Genomic DNA, 22081 nt, shown 5'->3' with positions numbered 1-22081 from the left:
AATTAGAAAATGAAAAGATTCGGAATCAGTAAAACCTGTTTGACTTCTGTTAGCATGCACTGTTTTACCAGTGTTTAGCTATGTTGCCCCCGATCGTGGTTATTAATGTTTTGCTCTCATTTTATTCTGCAGCATTTTAGTCACAGACAACAGGCTGTGTCTTGCCCTTCAGATATTTCTGTCTAGAATCTGTGCTCAGATGCGTGTGTGTCTGGTGGAGCTGCTCTAAGCATTATTGAAAAGTCAAAGGCCCTGCAACTATGGAGAAGCTTGTGGGTTTAGGCAAAAATGAATTTCCAGCTATATTTTGTTTAAACTTTGAGACTGGATGGAAACCAGACTCCTGCCCTGCCTGTCGCAGTGGGTTTTCTGTCTGATATGGATACACAAGAGTTACCTCTGCAGGCAGGAGATTGGACTGAAAGACCTACTAGGTTTTTCAGGCTCTGTTTTTTTGTGATATGACTGTATCTAGATATGGTCAGAAAAGCAATTATGTGGCAATAGCATCTTATTACTGCAATGCCAGCCCTATGTGTTTTCCAGCACTAATGTGCACTAACTACTTTTGTCTCTGTTTTGCAGTCATGTCCAGAGGCCTTTGTCAGATCAGTGATTCCTTTGCATTAGTAGCTTTTTGAGCAATTGAAGAAAACCTTACAGGCTTCAGTGTCAAGCTGAATGAATCTTTTACTTTATGCTTTGGCAAGTCCATAAGCTGGTAGCTTAACATTCATAAGGCTTTGGTATCTCTGCTTTCATGAACCTGAGTGAGAGGGTGTACTGTGATACACTCACAGTTTTACATAGCAGCTGTAAATCTTGTTTACAGACATAGAAGATATTGGATAAGTATAGAGTTTTTCTTACAAAATCCTCCTACAAATTCTTTAGCAATAAAGTAGTAGAAAAAGCAAGTTGTGTTTTTGTTTTCTGAAGGATATAATCATGTGAGTTCTGAGTTTTATAGTTCTCAATTTCTTGGGCAAAGCTACAGTGGTTTTTAAAGTGTGAAGGACAAATTGTATATGAACACACGCACACGGTTTTCTCTGTAAATGTTTACATTTTCATTTCTCTCAGCACACTGTGTAAAGAAGCCTTTATTATTCAGTAGTGAACTTCTTACACTTCTAGGTGCAGGCAGTTTTCTTGTTTGCATAGTTTCTCTAGTCTGGTATTGCTTTCTGGGACATTGGTATTCTGTAGAAACTGTTGGTCTTGGTGACATCTGATCTAATAGATGAAAATGTTAAAAACAGAGAATAGATTTGCTTGTCTTTTTAGATTCTGCTCTCCTGGAACATTTTATGGCTCTGGATATTATATCCTGTCATCAGATAGAAGGATGTACTCGTAGCCACATCACAGCCAGGGAATGGGTTCTTCCTTGGCTGATAGCTGTTGGAAGAGAGTCTTGGAGGACTGTGTTTCACAGATCTTTTCCTGAATAAGAAAGCTAAAGTGGAACTACTTCAGATAAAAGTATCCCTAAACTTCTACTGCTTAACAGATCAAAAATTCTGTTGGATGGATTGAGGATTGCAAGGATTGCAAGGATTGCAAGGAAAAAATGCTGAACTAGTAAAAAAACCAGGAGAAAAAGCTGCCTTCTTGAATGTGTTTGAGAATCAAAGAGATCTTGAAAACTACATGAAGAATGGAGAAAAACATCATCCTCTGCTCAGCAGGGGCTGGCTGCATGAAATAACAAATAGTGCAAGAGAGGAAGCATTGAGAAAAACATAAGTAGTAAATGGGAGGAAAGAGTTACTCTGGAAAGGAACTTTTAATACAATTTGGAGTAGTACGTAAGAGCTAAGATAAAAGTAAAAATCAGATGATTAATCTTAGAAACACGAAAACTCAAAGAGATTTGAAAGGAACCTTGTATTCCCTTTTGGATTTATTAGGTGTTGCAGCCTTGTCCACAGATAAAATTTGAGCTTAGAGTGTATAAACACTGGTAAATTATGCTGTATTCATATAAATATACTCCAGAAAATCCTTTGGCCTCATGGAAGAAAATAGTTTTTTGTTTATAAAATAGTTTTTTGTTTGCCACTATTTATACTCTTCAGTTGATACAGCTTCTTTTTTCTGAGACTTTTCTTTATCCATGCAGTCTCAAATGAAACTTTGGGATAAAAGTCTGTCCTAGGTCTTGCAGTTCTGTGATTGAAGCTGAATGCAAGCTTACCTTACCAGAACAGTGCTTTCCAGTTTTAATTTCTCTTTCAGTTGAAAAGATTCTGTGGGAAGAACAAGATAAATATAATAATTGCAGTTCAATCTCCCAAAGTCTTCTGACAAAATATGACAATATTGCTGATCTATCTCTGATTTCATCATGAGACTGCAGGACTGCAGCACAACCTGAACATGATGTGACTTCGGAGTGAAATAGTAGGCTGACCTGACTGCCAGGAAGGGCCAAAGAGTTTGCAAAACAAATTGTTTAGAGAAAGCATTCATTATGGCACAGTAATGGTTACAAATTTTAGGTTCTCTCGAGGTTTTGAAATGCAGTGCTGATCTTTCTGTGATTTTTTACTGTCATTTGTGACTCTCTGAGGACGCTGGCTCGTATTTCTAGGTCAATTTCTTACTGGCCGTTTCTACTAGGAATGGGTGACTTCCACTTCTGATGAAGATAGTGGTAGGGTTAGGATGAGAGCAGGAAGAAAGGGCTCAATGCACCCAAGAGCTAAATTTCTCAAGTTATTTCTACTATCTGTTTCTGATCTTTTCCCTCTGCTAGTTTTCAGCTCAGGCAGTTGATTGAATGTCTCTGTTAAGGAAAATCAAATAAATGATCTGTTTATAATAATGTTCTGGGCTAGGATGGATTTGGCATTAGCTGCTTTTTGTGCAGTTGGATGAGGCAGACAATCCAATCTTTCATATTAGGCTTTTGGAACTAAAAACATTGAATTGAATCTTCTCTACATTGACCGGGCACAATTTGAGGAATTATGGTTGGTATTAATCCCACTTTATTAGACAAATGACTGCCCTCCTGTGCTTGTATGCAACATAGCATTTAAATCTAGCCAGAGTCAGTGTTTGACTGTTCATGGACTGCAGGATTTGGAATTTTTAAAGGAACTTCTATTTGATATTCTGGTCATCACACATTCGACTATAGCCTGCATGGTTTAATTGTGAAGGAGAGGTAATATCTCAGCCCTAAAATGTCCAGAGCAGGTATTGGGCTTTTTTTTGGCCAATACTTACAATCATTGTATCATGCTTCCTTGCATGATCCTCAGCATAAGAACTGTGACATGATCAAAACAGCGAGCAGAACTAAATGATAAAGTTGCAGATTAAATTTTATGTGCATCTTAGCTTTTAGTGGTGCACAGTGCAGCTTGGTTTGAATTAAAGTTTTCTTCAGCCAAACAGTAAAACATCAATTTAATGTTCTCTGTGTTGGAGGAAAAGAGATTTTCCTGAAAAAACAAAAAAACAAAAAAACTTGGTTTACTTCAAATTAAAAAAAAAAATAAAATAGTATTTGCCAATAGCTACTACTGAGAGTTTTCTGAATTGGAAGCAGCAGTTCACAGTTATGCAACTCACAGTTATGCAGGACTTCTGTCTGTAGATTTTCACTGCTGTTTCTTTTCTATACTTTAAAATAGATTTTTTTTTTTTTTGGTGTTAAGAATTGGCATATGCTAACAGTTTATTCACTTATACTGTATATAGGAATACAGAAAAGACAGCAGTTATGAATTGTGATCCTCCATTTGGAACTTAGCTTCTTATTATTTCCCCAACTAGACCCAAAATGGAGAGGACCAGATTTTCATTTGGCCTCCTTAACTGAGGCCGCTGACTCTATGAGTGCTTTCATTTTTCATGCTGCAACCAGAAGTGTTATGAAACCTTGCAGATGCAATTAAGATTCTGAGCCTGATAGAAATTCACCCCAGAAAGTATTTTCTGGATCTTCATGTATGATGACTGACATATTACATGCTTTATTTCTTTTTAAATTCTAAGTTAACCACAATTAAATCACAAAGGTTGTATGATAAATTCTATCTGTACCTATAAATACAGATGGAGAAATGTGATCTATTCAGCTAGTTGTTTCATGGACAATTTAAAGGGTCCAGAAAAAAAAGAATATATGTTTTAAATGAATTATTAGTGATGCTTTTATGCCAATATGCCTAACAGTTCTGTAGCAGAATTCTCTTTGTCAGAGACAATTGTTGCCACTGCATAATGTTATTCAAAGTGTGAATATATTTTCTAACCTGCAGAGATCTTTGAAATTTATAGACATATGTCTTGTGAATTAAAGCTAGAAACAGTTGAGCTATTAAATTTGTCTTTTGAACTCAGAATACGACTTGCATTCTAACAGTGCTACTCAGACACAAACTTCTGGACAGCGTTGTAAGTTTTGAGATATTCAAAAATATCCACGTTGAATTAAGTATGGAAACATGCATAACTTGGAAGTTACTGTTGCAGACAGCATGTATCTTAAATTTAAATAAGATCAAAGTTTGACTGAATTTGAAACATTCGTAATAATATTAGAGTGAAACGCTTTGTTTTCCTTATGTGGTGGTACTGTGCCTTATTAAAGCCTAGGGATTGGCTTTCTGCATAAATATCTTCTTTCTTTCCTTCCTTTTTTGTTTTTCTTTCCTTCTGTTTTTAAGCTCTTGTACACAATTACCCCATTATGGTAGCAGTGTCAAGCCATGTGCATCCAAAAACTATTTCCAGTATTTTTTTTTAATTAGGAATCTTTCAAGCTTAATTCTCCCCCACTTTTACTGAAGGCCAGAGAACATGACATTCACTATAACATTAACTAGAAGTACATCTGCAAAAAAAATAAAATAATAATAAAAAAAAATTAAATGCTTTTGCACATTGACAACAGAAAGAATGATAGGTGCTTCCCCAGTTTTATGACTACAACTGGACTGCCTAAAATTTGCGAACTTGCCACTTGTTTTTGGAGGGTTATCCAGGTTTTTTCTACAGTGAAAAGAGTCTCTCTCCTGCATTTGGCATCTGCAGATGTGTGGCTGTTTCTGTTTCACTCAGTACCTGGATTGGCTGTTTTGGTTGGCTGAGACTGCATGTAGCTCTAGCACTGGAAACAAAAATGGAGAGTGGAAAATGAAACCAACTGCTTTTGAAGTACTTTTTGACTCCTCTTTAATGTGTAGGCAAGAAGAAATTGGAAGCCATTTTTGATAAAATCTCAGCCCCAAATTTCAGCATAATTCGTAATGCTGATGGAAGTGCTGCCCTTCAGTTGGTCTCAGGGAAGGCTATTTGGCTACTGTTCATCTTCAGACACAGAGCAGACAAAAACTCTCACAGACGTGCCACAAATGTCACTGCGCCATGATCTGGAGTATAGCTCTGAACTAAGAAAGAAGATCAAAACGATGTCCTGTTAGTTATTTATTCTATTCAGCTGTAGATGTGGAGGTGAACAAAGGGACGAGTCTGCAGGTATGCTCTAACACTCAAATTACAGTGAAGGAACGAGGGAATGAACTTACAGAGCCCAGAATTATTTATTTAAATAGGAAACTGGAACCAAAACCCTGCTCGCTGCTGACTGCCCAGACCAAACTATTAGAGTCATTTCTTCTTCTATACACAGCCTGGCCCAGTAAATGTTCTGTTATTTTCTGGAAAATGATGTGGTTTGGGCAAAAGGGATGGAAAATATCCCTTTGCCACCACCTCCCAGTCCACAATCTGGTGGTTAATAAGTGCTCCTGAAAGGTAGGAGATGAAGGTTTGGAGGCTGTTGTATTGTCACAAACAGCAGCATGTGATTATGCATTGGGGATGGCACTGCTACCATCAGCAGCAGCATTTTGTAAAAGGCTGAGCATGGCTTAATTCCTTTGGTTTTGAAAAGCGGCCCGTGAAAATCTCAAAAGAAAGGAAGGAGCTTGAAACAGACCTGAAGCAGAAGTTCTTGAGAAAATTTAAGATTTGCTTTCTCCTTCTCATTTTTTTTCTGACTTATTCTAGCCAGGTACGTGTTAAGACTATGAACCCCAGTGGCTTCTGCTCAGCACACTGGAGGTTTTGATTCCCATTTTGAGCCATGCATTCGTGCCAAAGTCTAAGACAAGTCTAAGGCCGCTCATAAAATGTTTTGGAGTCCACTGCTAAAAGTCTTCAAAGGCACTGCCTTTCTACAAAGTTCCAGAAGACGCATCAGCAGCAAGAGGTGTTTTGAGTATCTAAGGAAGTAAAATATATATGACTTAATCTACCTAATTACAATCTATTCTGTTGCAAATAAAACAAGGAATATGCAGTGACATAGCTTAAAGGATTTTAAGAAGAGTTGTGTTTAAGTGATGTTGTCTTCTCAATTTTCTGAAATATAAGGCAAATGTATTTATTCAATCGCTTAAGCATTAAAATATATTTAGTTAAAGTTTTTATATGGGAGATAATTAAAACACATGAAGGCAGAGTCTTCTGGCACTTGAGTATAAATGCTTTACTGCTGACATGAGACAGACCATGCATATGGCACATGTCTTAATCTTAGAACCAAAAAATTTGCGTTATACTCTGCAAAGGTTGTATTTCTTCATTAGCTGCTCCCAAGGCATCAAAAATCCCAGAGGATTTCAAAGGACATTAATTTTTATCACAACATGGAATCTTTCAAGTCTGAATGGCAGCACACAGCTGCTGTGGGCTTGATTACAGCTCTATATTTCTCTGGGCAAAACAGAGGAAAGAGTTGTCATTGGCAAGTGAAATGTTCAAAATGCATAAAGTGTTTTATTGTTTAGATGATAAGCTGTGGTTCCTAAGACATATTCCAAAGGGGTAGTTGTTTTTGATGGGAAATACCAGTAATAGGTAATAAAACTGGCTTTTCTTCTGAGTTGTAACTTCCTTTTTTTTTTTTTCCTCACAATCACACAATGTGTGCAAAAGAAATTTGTATCTTTAGAAGTACATGTGAAAATAACAAATCATTCCGTGGTTACTGCAAGATAAATGTTCCTTTAGAGCTGGCTTCTGTTTATTAGTAATTGCTTGTGTATGTTTGTAAATGATGCTTTGCTATAGGGATTTTGAAAAAGATAGAGTTGTCCCTACGTGAATTGCTGAAGGAAAAGAAAATTACCAGATTCTACATATCTTTTAAGTGTCACTGATATTTATAAAAAAAATCTTTACAAGACATGATGAATAGTGAAATGAGGGGCTCCTCATACTGTGCCAGAGCCTGTGAAAAGGAAAAGAGAGTGCAGGATGGAAATACTGAAAGGTTAAACAGATACAGAAATGAAGTTTCACAGCCTGGTTTGATCCCCTTTCTACCCTGCCCTGTAACCAGGAACTTCAAAATCCATATGTATTGAGGCATTTGCAGAACTAGCAAAGATGCAATATTTTGACAATGGAAAATATGGGCTTTTGGGTGGGTTTTGGCGTGAAATGCAATCCTGAGGAGGCACTGGGGTTAGGGACTTAGCACTTTTTCATACCAATTCCACGAGTGCAGCATTTGCTGTCAGAGATAATTTAGGGTTAGATTAGAACTGTGCAGAAGGAAATTCACAGCTGTGGATAATGGGCCACAAAAAAAAAAGGCGAAAGTGTCCTTGCTATGAATGCAGTGGAAGAAGGAAGCCCCCGCGTGCTCATGAAATATAATTCTTCCTTCTTAATAAGAGGTGAAGTATATCTGAGCAGGAAGAGAAGGCTCTAAGCTCATGGACTGAGTTCATTGATCCTTGTTCAGAGGTTTGTTTCTTCATGCCTTGAGGAAAATGACAGAGGAGCAATAGCATATATACAGACTGGGCTAATCCCTGGGGTGGTAGGAAGGCATCTGTCTTGCAGTTATCATTTAGAAAGTAAGTATTAATCCCATTAATCTTGACCTTCACTTAAAATAAATAATTTGTTATCAAAAGATGGTGGTTCACTGGTGTATATAACATCATACACCAGTAACATACACAATGTATGTTAAAAAGTTCCCAATTCCTCAGATTTACGGTGTCACATACCATGCTTGTGGCGTATAAAACAGCAAAATGTAGGAGATAGATCATGTCAATAACTTGAACCTCATCCTTACTTTTCTTATTTTGTGTGTAATCTGTGAAATTTATACTACAGTAAAATGTTAAAATCCCTATTTGGATCTTTTTTTATGGGAAAATACCTTGGGCGTTGTAGGTTTTCATAACGTCAGCTTGATGGCAATATTACAAATGTTTTAGATGTTAATGTTAAAGGTATAAATATATATATATACATATATATATTTACTGGGTCTAAATTTCTCTTCAGAAATTCAAATTAAGATTTTTGCAATAGTGGAAATTGCTTTTGCACCTCCACTGAATGGAAAAGTAGGGGCATCTCCAACTTTCTCATCACTTTAACACTAAAAGTCTTTTTCAAAATCAATACAGGGAAAACCGGGACTAATGAATGCTTTCTGTTTAGATCTAAATCTACTGAGACCCTTTTTCCTTCTCCAAACTTTTATGAAATTGTGCACTAAAGATTTTATAGAGTTAATTAATAATGATTGAGAGATGGTTGACCTATATGGCACTATGTAGATGATATTTTATGAACATATAGGAGCAGCTGCTCGTAATTCCCATGTATTAGATATGAAGAGAGAAGCAGAACAATTTCAGTCCATTCCCATTAATCTCTTGGAAATGGGGCTATGATGTATTTGCTGATCAACAGTGTCAAATCCTGCAAAGAAATCCAGTTGGAAGAATTTGAGAGAATTTTACTTGCTTATAGCTGGAGGTCATCCATCAGGGCTCTAAAGTTCTGTTAGTAGCTTGACTTAAAATGAAGCCTGTCTGACAAGGATCCACTATTCTGTCAGCTGACAGGTGGCAACAGAAGCTATTTTTGGTATCTTTTCAGTCAGTGCTCTCAGAAAACAGGTAGTTAATGCATTAAGCAATCATTTTCAAAATTCATATAGTTAAGACGTGCTTTCTTGTGTGTGTTTAGATTTTCATCAAAGTAGTAGATATTTTTGAGTGGACGTTAGATCATACGTGGTGCCAAGATCTCCTGCTGCCCTTTGACTTTTAGCCTTTTCCTTGTCTCTCATTTTCCCATTGTTGCTTCTTGTATGATTGCTAGAAATTTCTGGAGATGATTTTTTAACTCATTTTTGTTCTGTTTTGTTTTCTGGGGAGCCATATGACTGCATTTTGGTTATCCTTTTTTGTGAATACAGACATTTCCTCACAGAAGTACTTGAATTTTCTAGCGCTGCGAGGAAGCAACCTGGGTGTTCAGAGTTATGGGATGGAAAAATGTGGTGAGCTGTGACTTTGCTTCCTTATGGAAGAGAAGTCACATCTCTCTGCCTTCTTTACTGGCCGTGACATAGGTCTACAGTTGCTTATGGGACTTGGGGGATATGGTAAAACCTTTTCTGTTGAATTTCAGTGTAATTCCAAACAGTGTGAACTTTTCAAATCACTTGAGAAGTGCCCCAGATGGTGTGACATTCTGCTTCATGGGAAGATTTGAAAGTATTCCCTTTGCATAATTTCTGGTTAACTATTTCATTGCATTTGCAATGGGAGAACACCAAAGCCATGAACTCTGTTGACATTTTGGCGGTGTTTGTTTAACCTCCTAGTACATGGGCTGCATTTGTTGAAAAATATTATTCTTACCTTTGCAAATCATTGGTAATTAATTCCCTTGGAAATATCTACTGCTGCACATAGCCAGGCTTGGGAGTCTGCTGGCAGATCATAATTTAACATCAGGTGCTAACCCAATTGATTATTACATTTTGTAACTAACTGATTTATAGCAGCAACTTCATTTCTGCATCTCTCTAATGTATTAACTTTTTGTATTTTAAAATAATGCGGAGCAGTTGGATTACTTTGTAGCTTCTAATGGTGAATTTAGCACAGCATGCAAGATCTGGATGACTTGCCTGATAGTAGGTTTAGTGACGTGTCACAGGCTTGTGAAGTGCACAAGATATTCAGTAGTTTTTAACTGAGATATTCACAATTAAAAATGTCCTTATTAATTGTACATGCTTTTTAACTTTCAGTAAATTGTAGCCACAATTACCAACACAATGAGAGTTTTCTACAATTGCTGCATAGCTTGCAGTTTAAGCAGTATATTCTCTAGTCTCGGTCATGCTGTGAATGAGAAGAAACAGTGACTACATGCTATGGTGGAGCAGCTTATGTTCAACTCCCAGTACATACTTAAATTGTAATGGTAGAGCACATTAGCTCACTTGGTGTGATGTAAGTCACTGACTGAAGACATTTTAAGGAGACATAGGGGTAAATCTGCAAAACACTCTGGAAGGTTTTAACTATACAGAGTTTCCAGAAAGATCAAGTAGGCGTCGTGGTTAAAGGGAACGCACTTGGTAATGTCAATACTAAGAAAATTTTCCATTGCTGATGACATATTTTTGTTAGTCTTAGTTGTTTGTAATTCTGCATCAAAGGCACTACTTGAAACCAAGGAGGTTTTTTTGTTTGTTTTGTGTTTTTTTTTTCCTTTGGGCTCAGGAGGAAGCCTAATGTAGATCACAGCAGTGTTTTTAATGAACTTGTGAAATCAAGGTCACAGTTCTGCTATCACTTAAAAATACTCCCGTCATAAAGCAGAGCTGTAGTGCCAGATGTGTGGTGTGAATTGTCAAGTATCTTAAGAATTTTGTTCCTGCATAATGATACGTTCAGCGATACAGAGCTCTGCACCACTGAGATTAGAATCTGTCATCTGTGGCTGAAATTCATAACCATGTTATGACTGTTACAGAGGTGATGTGAAATAGCTATGTAATCTCATTCCATTCCTGGTGTGTGAATGTCCAGATCACAAAAACTTAGGTGACAATTTTCAGTAATTGGACCTTTGCTAGCAGTGAGATGTGAGATACTGATAGCTTTGTATAGATGGATCCAGACCTGAGAGGTGGTTCTTTCTGAGCAGAGATGATGCACAGCAGCAGTAGCTGCTGGTACAGCCCTTCAGGTTTCTTTTCTGTGACGTTTACTAGAGAAACCACTTTAAACCATTTAAAAACACTAACACTGATTACGAATATAGGTATTACTTTTTCATTAGCATACTTATTTAAAATGTGTCTGTATTCATTTTTAAATTTCTTCACAGATTTTTAATAGGATAGTGTAGGTATTTTTAACTTTACAGTCTCTTTAAATGTCATTACCTTTATTAAAAAAATAGAACAAAATATTATTCAGAAAATAAAAACCTCACGACTGAGGCATAATTTTATTTCTTTTATACAACCCTATTTAACGCACTTACAGTTTAATAGTGACTACCTTTTATAGTTTTATAATTTTAGAATCCTCTTTTTAATTAATTGAGCTGGGAGATTTAGGTATAGAGCACATATTTTGCCTCTGGTAGTTACTGTGTAATTAGTATTAATGAAGGGTATTACAATCTGGATAGGTGGAATATACCATTGCTTCATTTGTGGGTCTTTTCTGTCTAACTGTGGTCTGTTATTTCATTCTGTGTAGTACGATTATCGCGTAAAGTTAAAATCTTTCTATCCAAATGTGCCACATTTGCTTTCTTAGGAAATGATGATGATATTTTCTACATTACTGCAGTACTCTCATGCCCCAGTTCATATACTAAAAACAGCATCTATGCTGAAGAAATTTGTTCCTTTTCCCGGGAGATTTACAAATCAGTAAATTAATTCTTGCCAGAACTTTCCATAAACTTTCAGAAGAGATGATGAATCATCCGAAGTTTCCCCACGTACATTCTCAGCCTTCGTGAGGCTTTGTTTTCCTCTTGGCAGATGGATCTTGAACATGCAAGATGAACTTGAATTTAAAGAATTTTGATAAAATATACCTCAAAGAGTTGGAGATCTTTTTTAAAATGCGGTCTTTTGTACCCCAGCAAATGGCCTGATCGCGCAGCGTTGAGTGAGACGGCAAAAGCAACACCTTTGTGCAAAGTGGTTTGAGCTGAAAGGGAAAACCTTGCCTTTAAAAGGACGGTCCCCTTTTATCTTCAGTTTGTTTTGCAGACGCAGCATGTATAGGAAGTTATTACATGTGTATCATTGCCCAAAAGGAAAACCAGAAATTCAGCACTTCAGAAAACAAGCTCCCAAAACACAAAGATGTTTCAGCCTGCATCTGAAGCTTTTTGTTATTTTTTTTTTGAAATTGGCACAAGTACAGATATTAGATTCTTAACTTCTTTTAAAGCCAGATGGTAACTTCCAAACAAGGTCACAGTTGAAATTCGGTTTAATAAAGACATGTAGTTTTCTGGTTTTCTGCTTTTGTCAGTGATGGTGCACAGATCTCAGCGTTCAGATAAGGTGTGCATGATTCTGCTGGAAATGTTTTCGAAATCTGGACTATCAAAATCAAGGCTTTTAAACGTGCCTGAAGGATCCTAGATTCCGTCAGGTCTGTTTGGCAATCTGTGCCTTTGTTTTTCATCTTTTCCACAATTCATTTTGCAGATGTTCAGGAGCAGAAGTGTGTGCCCTGTTTAGCCATTAAGGAGAAGATCTGATGCTGGATCTCCTCTCTTCTTCATGAAGGGCTGTGAGGAGTGCTTGAACTGAGGGCAAGCAGCTGCTTTTCCTAGCTGCGCTTCATTTGTTATCTTTAAACATAGGGTTTATGTTTGGTGATTGATTTTGCGTTTGTCAGAGGATTTCATCCATTGCAGTGAAGATGAAATAAGCTGGAACAGGCTACCCAAACAAATGCAATGATATTAATGTTTTGGTGTTAGAGTTGCACTTAGTTCTTCACTAAATCCCAGTGGTGGCAAGTGGCCCCAAGTGCCTCATCAGTGCCCTGTGGTGGGCTCTGTGTGGAAGCAGCAGCAGGCAGCCCTACCCTCCTCACACAGCTCTGCCCTGCAGAACAGAAACCTGCACCCACGGTGTGCACTTGATTGCCACAGGAGTTCAATTAAGTGCATTTTGCTGAGCTGCCTTTCTCTAGACAGTTTTAACCCGTAATACTTTTAATTGTTCAAGGCCTCTTCACATTCTGGTCTGCAATGCCGCCGTGTTCGGTGCTCCATGGAGTTTGACAGAGGACGGCCTGGAGTCCACCTTCCAGGTGAACCATTTGGGGCACTTCTATCTCGTCCAGCTGCTGGAGGATGTCCTGCGCCGCTCCTCCCCTGCCAGGGTGGTGGTCGTGTCCTCAGAGTCACACAGGTTGGTTAACATTATGCTGTGGTTTGGGTTTAGCTGAGATCTGCCATCCTTACAGCAGAAATGGTGATGGCAGAGCTGTGTAAGTTCTTAAAAAGGAAAGCCCCCTGTCTAAAGCATTTGTTGTTTGAATAATCTCTTTAAAAACAGCATTGCCAATGTCTTTGGATTTTGCTACATTGCCATATGTAAAGTGTGTTCTAGTTTGTAGGTATTTTTTGATCATTCTTTGTATGAATGCAGATTTTCACCGCATATCAGACCACTTATTGATTTCGCTAGGAGATGGAATAATAATTGATTAAATCTGAATGGCATGACCTATATTGATTTGTCATTCAACTACTTCAACATCTTACCAAGAAGAATGTGCAGTTATTTTAGTAGGAGAAACAATGCAATTAAAAACTACTAGATGAAATCCAATTGTTTTGTAATGAGAAATTAGGGAATTCAATGCAGACATTAGCTGTATAATGTAACTGGGAAATAGTATAGTTAATACACATTAGAACACTGGCCATGCCTCTTTTGGTGAAAGTTTTAATTAAAATATTAGTTGCTCGTATTTCCTACTGTCATGAGAAGTGCAAAACAGATGTGATGAGGTTTGCCTTATTTCAATTGTGCTGGAAGTGCTTGTTTTAATAACTGGGAAGAAGGTTTTGATATAAATCAGAGAATTAGAGAGTTCCTTGTGCAAAATAGAGGCCCCAGTTCTGAATTTTAGAGAGTGCAAACTTATGGCTTCTGATTTAGTTCTGGAACTCTAAAATTAGACCCATAATGTCTAGCTTTAAACATTGTTGTTGATTTCTGTTTCACTTCTGGTCGTGTGTAACATCTTTAGCAAACCCAAAGAAAAAATGTGTGAGCGGTGGGTTTTTTCTTTTTTTTTTTTTTTCTTTTTTTTTCCCCTCTTTCCCTGCCTTCATATTTCTGAAATGTTTTAGTGACCCAGCATGAAGCTTATTTTTTTAATCATGTTTCCATAAAATACAACCCCAGGGACCTTGTAGAGAGAGACCAGCCAAGGGTCAGGCTGAAACCTTTATCACTTCCAAACACAGGGGCTTATGGTATAAATGACACACTGCAGATAGATTTACTTTTACCATTTTAAATTTATGATGGCTGAAATGAAAGAAGCAATAGAAAACGCCAGTAATAATCCTCCCCGGTGTTAAAAGACATGAAATGTCTAGTAATTAGGTGGTAACAAAATCTGGACATCCTTATCTTTGCAAATCACACCAGGTCTGTGAAAGCAAGTAGCAGAGTCCTGTTAGGAGTAAGGGAGGCTACTGCAGGGCAGGCAAGATAGCTCTAGAAATAAATCTGCCAAGTCCAATCACTTGCCAGATGTGGATGGCACAATGGGATACGTATAAATGAGCTGTTATTTAATGGGAGATTATGTTGAATTGTCAGCTGCTTGTTCCCCTTTGTAAGTTTGCATCTGATGGTATTTTAAGTGACATCTTTGTTTTTCACTATATTAAGTGCTATGTATAACTAGAGCTTACAGCTCTGAACATCTTTATCTGTTTTTTCAAAAGCATTTTTTGAAGTGTTCATTGCTAATTTCATTAGGTCAACTAAGGTTTGTAGAAGCCAGTCAAAAAATAAGCAACAGCCTATGCTTGAGTAAAATAATCAATGCATCTACTTGATTTCCCCCTTCTTCCAATTCATGTCATATCTTAGCATTTAAAATGATCGTCGTAAATAACTCTGGTTTTGCCCCTAATCAGTTTAATGGCAAGAAGTTGATGTAAGGAGTTAGTTTAGACATTAGGTATTATTGGATAGTAGTACTTTCTGACCTACTTGAGAACTCTGTGCCTTAAACTATGTTGTAAAACAGAAGTGTTGGTATCTAATTACTTCCATAAACCTTGGCTAGATCTTTTAGCTGGAGTCAAGACCCCCTGTTAGGGGAAAAATAAAGTCCCATGTTTGTGGAAAATATTATACTGCACTGCTCCAAGGCAAGATATTTATTTGCCTCTCTGGTTCTTCATTCTTTTCACTTATCTGGATTCAACACAAATGAAATCTGTTTAAATTAAGCTTTCCATACTCTAAGCACATCATATGAAAATCAGAATAATAAGTAGGTTGACTTTCCTTCTGTCTTTATTTCTGTAGTTAATTTGATTGAACAGTCCTTATCCTACTGAATTCAATGAGATTGCTGACATAAGTAAGATTGACTCACTTGAAGGATGGGACTCAAATTATGTCCGTGTGTTTCCATTGTACAGTATACAATAAGTATTAAGTATTTTATTTATAGATTATTTTTGGTGTCCTAAGTGGTTACTTGAGGGATGAATATAGGAAATTCCTCCCAGAATAGCCCTGTTAATTTCAGAGATGTCTGTTATCTAACTAAAAATTATGATTTTTTTTTATTTGTTTAAATTGAAGGGCCTATTCTGCAAGATATAGGACATTCTGGGTTCCTCTTGAGTTCAAATACTGTAGTTGCTTTTCTCTAAATGTATTATAATCCTGCTCTCAAAATGGAAGTAGAAATTCCAGCTGATCTCTTCATTTCTGGATATGAGATGCAAAATTAGTAAAGATATTTTAAAACATTTTTCTAGTGTGTACTATAATTATGTTTATCCCTGTTCTCCCTAGCTGATTCTGAAACCCAGTATTAAAAAGAGCTTGCTAAATCTGTTTTATTTTTAGTAGCTCTTCTGGGTGGACCATGAATCTGTAACTAAATATAGTATTATTTTCTGATACTAAGATAATCTAGTAAATTGATATATCAAAATTGTAAGAATTGCAAAATATATTATACGAAAAATTCCTTCTCTTCATCTAAAAGTCTTTACAACATTCCCTACTTTATTTAAAAAAAAAAAAAAAAAAGAAAGAAAAAGAGAAAGAAACAAACAGCTGGTGTTTAATGACTCTGTCAGACCCAATTAAAAAACATCAACTAGTTACTTTGATTTGTGTTCAGTCATGCCATGGGTATACTTAAAAACATTATACTCTGCCAGAACTCATTTTGGCTTTGTTTACGTTTGTCTTTTAAACATATAAGACTATTGATGGCAAGTTGCCAAGGTTATAACCCCTTTATATTCATCAATTTTTAATCTAAAAAAGAGTCTAAGAGGTAGTGAGACTCATCCATGGTTACTTCAACACTTAAATGAAAGTGTTCAGTATATGATGAAATAATCAGGGGAACGGATTAAATGAAAGGATGCTGTTTTTCTCTGCTTCCATTTTATTCTGCATTAATTCCTGCACGTTAATTGTGCTTTTGTGGAACTATGGCACATTTTCCTTTTTTGATTAAAAAGAATGTAACTCATAAGTTCATAAAATGCTTTTAAACATTAAAGCCTTTTTTTCAACTTGTTTTTACTTATTATATGTGTCTGCTAATTATTCACTAATTTTACTGCTATATATATGGGGCTATTCCATGGGCCTTGAGCAATTTCCAGTAGATACTTGCAATTGCCAAATATGCTGATATTTTATTTTGGTTCTGGCCAAGTTCTACTCAGTTATCTACGTTTTATGTTGTTCTTAATGAGAGCAGAATTAACTCGGGTATCTAAGGTACATTTACTGTTTTTCAGATTTACAGAGATTAAAGATTCCTCTGGAAAACTTGATTTCAGCCTGCTTTCTCCATCTAAGAAGGAGTACTGGGCTATGTTGGCCTACAATCGTTCCAAACTTTGCAATATACTGTTTTCCAACGAGCTGAACCGACGCCTTTCTCCCCATGGGGTGACGTCTAACTCAGTCCATCCTGGAAATATGATTTACTCCTCCATTCATCGTAACTGGTGGCTGTATACCCTGCTGTTTACCTTGGCTCGACCTTTCACCAAATCCATGGTAAGTGAATGACTTAACAGTATTTTACACATCTTCAATTTTCAAATCAGGGGAGTAAAGTTATAAAATTCCAGATGTATGTATTTGCCTCGACCTTTTGCCTTTTATAACTGCAACCTTGATTTTAATGACAAACATAATGTTGAGATCGTGAGTGGTCTAGTAAAGGTTACTTCAACCATTTTAGATTAAATTTGTCAATCTGCTGTGAAGGTATCGTGTTGGGTAGGTTGAGTGACTCCCATGTTTGAATATGTGATTTTCACTTGCTCTGATTAAGGTATTTGTGTATATAAGGTGTGGGATAGTTCAGAGTCATTTCTCTGTTCAGTGTTTGTAAAACATCAAAAACTACTTTGGTTTTTAAGTGGAATATGCTTGACTGCATTTTTTATGTAAACAGATGTCCTAGTTAGAAAAGATACTACAGACATTATTAATGGCTGAGGAAAGTGCTTTCAGTGGTAAAAGCACCTTCATTCATATTTAAAAATAACAACAATGATTTTCATGATTCTTTTAAAGCACCAAAGGCAGTGGGGGTTTTTCCTTTGTCTTCACACTGGTCTTTGGATTGGGACAGTAATGTGATGAAAGGCTGTGCTACTCTTTCATACCCAACATTATGGAGCTTCATTATATAAAACATTTCAGCATCTGCAGTGCTTGGAGAAGGTTGCTCTTATCTCTTGATCCTCTGACACAGGATACTTTTTAAGGAGTCCAAAAATGAGCTGTACTTCATTGAGAACTGGCTTCTTTTTGACATTGTTGACTGTTTCTTATCCATTTATATTTTCATGACAAAGAATGTATTCCCAACAAGGGAATGAGGGGAAAGGAGTCTTCCTTACTATTTGCTTCTAGGACTCAGGGAAATTAAAAAATTAACGTCTACGCAGAATGTAGCTAGCCATAGCAATTTGGTCAGGCCAAATAAAGTCCCTTTTACAGAGGACTTAATGACCAACACAAGCAGTTGTTTTGTAATGTCTACTATGTCCTGAGCTAGCGATAGAGGCCGAATTAATTGCTTTTATTTGAAAGAGAGCAGAGCACAGAAGCAATTGCTGCTGCTTGATCTTACCTGTAGAAGTGGAGCAGGCGATCTTAAATTTTAGTGAGTTAACGTAAGTGGAAAACACAGAGTATTTAAGACTCTGGTTATGTGTCCAAAAATGAACAGCTTTTTGAACAATACTGGATTTTCAGTAATGCTAATGGAACAGAACTATAAACACCCTTTCAAGCATGGATGTACTGACAGTGAGGCAGTCGGAAGAGTCTTCGCACTTCTATCCTCAACCTGCAGTTTGCAGCCAGTATGCATCCAAAACCTATTTATGTCTGTGAGTTTGGTAAGTGAGCATTTTGGCATCTTGAGACAAGTAATAATGTTTTTCAATAGCATGTTCTGAGTTAAGGATAGTTTATAAAACAAATTCATTAAGTTCTACTGAGAACGGATTAATGTATGGTATTACCAGTCAGTGAGAACCATCCAGTCTGTGGAGCTTTTACGAGCTGTTAGTTTTATTTCCTCTGACATATTTTCACGGAGGAACTTGTTGTGTTTGTTGCTTATGTAAACTTATCCTCTAGAGATCAAAATAAAACACCAATGTTCATTTTGAAGTCTTTACATTGATAGATTTTTTTGATATTGTCTTTTTATTTATGAGTGGTATGTAGAAGTGAATACAAAATACAGTGCAAAAGATACCTACCCTGAAGATCAGTGCACTCTGCTCTTAGCCTGATTGTTTCAGTAAGTCCTTTGGTGGTGAATGACAGTAGAACAAGGGGCAGCGGGCTGAAACTGGAGCACAAAAGGTTCCATACTGACACTAGGAAGAACTTTTTTACTGTTGGAGTGACAGAGCACTGGAACAGGCTGCCCAGAGAGGAGTCTCTTTCTCTGGAGATAATTAAGACCCACCTGACTGCCTACCTGTGTGACCTGCTGTAGGGAACCTGCTTTAGCAGGGAAGTTGGACTCAATGACCTTTAAAGGTCCCTTCCAACCCCTACTCTGTGTTTGTAAGTAATTCACAGACCATTTGAGTGTTGTGATGATAGATACGGGTGAGGGTAAGCATCAGTCTTGTAAGTCTTTGTGCTGTTAATTTCTATATATGAATTTATATCACTAATTTTCTTGCTAACTTTGCTGAGGGCTTCCTCTCAGTGTTTGTGAGACATCTCACCCCATAGTTTAGGTGAGCTTTGTGGTCAGAGTAGTTATCTTAGAGCTTGAAGCTGCAATCCTGAGGTTACGAACTGTACGTTCTTGTGATTTGCAATGATGTCTGCATTGCACAGTGCAGAATGATGCAGCAACATTTAAAGAGGTTACTACTGAGCTGAGTCCAAACCAGGAACTGGGTGATCCATATCTGTGTGAAAAAGGTAAGGTTTTTTCAGCTCAGGGAAGGTGACTGTGTGACTGTCTATCTGTGCCAGTTTTGTGCTCTCAGCCAATAACTTTTACTGCATTATTGTGGCATTTGGAGACCTAACACTGCTGGAGCCAGTGTGAAGTTTTTTGAATTATAGTCTCCTGGACTTTGTGCAGATACATTCACACACATATATATGCAAATGTATGCACATACACACATGTGCATGCTGACTGGAGTTGCACGTAGCAAATTTTAGCTGTGGTGTTTTACAACTATTTTTGTAGTAAAAGTTGTTAATAAAAAATAATTAGATCTTTAATTTGTATTTTACAAAGATGGATTTACTACATTTTGTGAGAGTGATGGATTGTTAGATTAATGCGCATAGTCACAACTCTTTTGGAAATGAAACTACAAGAGAAAATTAGGAAACACATTTGATTCCCTACTAGTTTGTTCAGAAAATATAACTCTTATGTTCTGCCCTGGCTCTAAGCTGCTATGGAGAGTATTAGATTTTTGTGCCTGTGACTTGGTTTTCATTATTTTCTATGGCTCTTATAAAATTTTCTGTATGAAATTTCTCTACTACATATTGTAGCAGTTCAGTAATTAATAGTTTTATTTCCAAGGCTGATCAAGTATACTGTATATATTTGAGAACACTGTTTTAATTGTAGTTGTTCCCTTCATGAATGTTGAATAGCTCCATGTTGGTTTCCAGGGATGTAATATTTTCTCCAGAAATGTGTGTTTTTACATAGCATGAACCTCCATTTTTGGGAGAGCTCATCCAGCCTATGTAACATGGCTCTTGGGATACTCAGTATGGCAGAATTTAGCTTAGGAAGTACTGCTGGTAGCTATTCAGCTTTAATTGATACCCTGAGGCACTGAGATGAAGTATTCTACTGTCAAACTTTTTATCTGTTTGCTGTTACTCAGTGCAACTGTGGTGACTCAGTTTCAATAAGTGGGACACTTTACAAAGTCAGGTAAGTTTAAGCTCCACTTAAGGAATAGCACTGAAGATCATCCTTCTTAACTCTGGACTTCCTAAAAAGAGCAAATTACTTAGATACCAACCAGTGATGAGTGGTGTCCCTCAGGGGTCAGGAATGTGTCCCCCCAGCCCAAAGAGCCAACCGTATCCTGGGCTGCATGAAAGAAAGCATGGTCAGCAAGGTGAGGGAGGTGATCCTAGCCCCTCTACTCTATGTTGGTGAGACCTCACCTGGAGTACTACATTTGCATGTGGATCACAGTACGGAAAGATGTGGACCCGCTGGAATGTGTCCAGAGGGGAGAGACAAAAATGGGGATGGAACACCTCCCCTCCAAGAGCAGGCTGAGAGAGATGGGGCTGTTCAGCATGGAGAAGAAAAGGCTCTGGGGAGATCTGCTAACAGCCTTTCACTATCTGAAGGGAAGCTATTAGAAGGAGGGGGACAGACTCTTTATCAGGGTCTGTTGTGATAGGACAATGGGAAATGATTTCAATTGCAAAGAGGAAAGATTTAAGTTGGATACAAGGAAAAACTTCTTTGCATTAAGGATAATGAAGCATTGAAACATGTTATCCACAGAGGTGGTAGATGCCTGCTCCCTGGAGACATTCAAGGTCAGGCTGAACCAGGCTCTGGACAATCTGATGTAGCTGTTGTGGGGAGTTGGACTACGTGTCCTTCCAATGATTCTGTGATATGATTGGTCTTTCTCTCAAGTATGAGGCTTTTAGGTATATAATTTTAGTTGGTTCTGTTAGTGGTTCATATCTTATTAAAAGAAATGCAACTTTATATTTCTAAAACTGTTTGAATGCTTATAGTTTAAAAATTATGGTTTGTTTGTGCTGCTTATAAATAACTTTTCTGTTGAATCACAGAATGCTGTCTGGGAACTTTTGAAACATAATACAATATTTATATTACTGATGCATATAGGTGTAAAGGAAGTACTTATATTAAGTAGAGCACTGGAAACTGAAAGACTCTTCATCCTTCCTTTTCCCTCCCCCCACTTTCAAGACCTAAAATATACAAGGATTTGTTAGAACTGGAGAACAAGTATTTTTTGTAGAAAGCAATAATTGTGAATAAATTGCTGTTTTATTACTATAGCAACTGCAGCTCTACTAATGTTGAAAGGATCTGTCTTTTACTTACCTCTTTATAGTTACTCGGTAAATTGGAGAAGCTTACCATATAATTAAATGTAAATTGAAACAAGCACCCACTGTAAATAACAAATTGAAAGAGAAACTCTGAAAGGAACATACTCACAGGCCATGCGGGTGCTTAGTTGGTTTGATCTAAGATTTGGATTTTGTTTTCTTGTGTGGTTTTTTCTTTCTTTTTTCTTCTCTCCTCAGCCTCTCTTTCCCTTTTCCCCTTTTTCTTTCACTTCTATTCAACAACTAGGTAACTTCATTTGTTTTAAATTAATGTTAGTCATTCAGAGTCCATTTGATGGTTTTTTTTCACTAGTTACAGAGAAGAATAAAATTAAATAAACGTATCAGCTTTCAGCTTAAGCTCAGTGTTATCTA

General features: G+C 37.1%; 1 protein-coding gene across 1 annotated transcript in view; it reads left to right on the top strand.

Annotated features, from left to right (window-relative positions):
• WWOX (WW domain containing oxidoreductase) overlaps positions 1–22081 on the top strand; it is a 467162-nt gene that overhangs the window by 100284 nt on the left and 344797 nt on the right. The window contains exons 7-8 of the mRNA XM_052686450.1: positions 13067–13252; positions 16867–17131. Coding sequence (XP_052542410.1) covers positions 13067–13252; positions 16867–17131 — 451 coding nt within the window. The remainder of the gene's footprint in view (positions 1–13066; positions 13253–16866; positions 17132–22081) is intronic.

The sequence above is a fragment of the Tympanuchus pallidicinctus genome, unplaced genomic scaffold (assembly GCF_026119805.1).
Source record: "Tympanuchus pallidicinctus isolate F22 unplaced genomic scaffold, pur_lepc_1.0 scaffold22, whole genome shotgun sequence".
Taxonomy (NCBI): Eukaryota; Metazoa; Chordata; class Aves; order Galliformes; family Phasianidae; genus Tympanuchus; species Tympanuchus pallidicinctus.
Note: the sequence above shows the minus strand (reverse complement) of the source record. Positions and strands in the feature narration are given on the sequence as shown.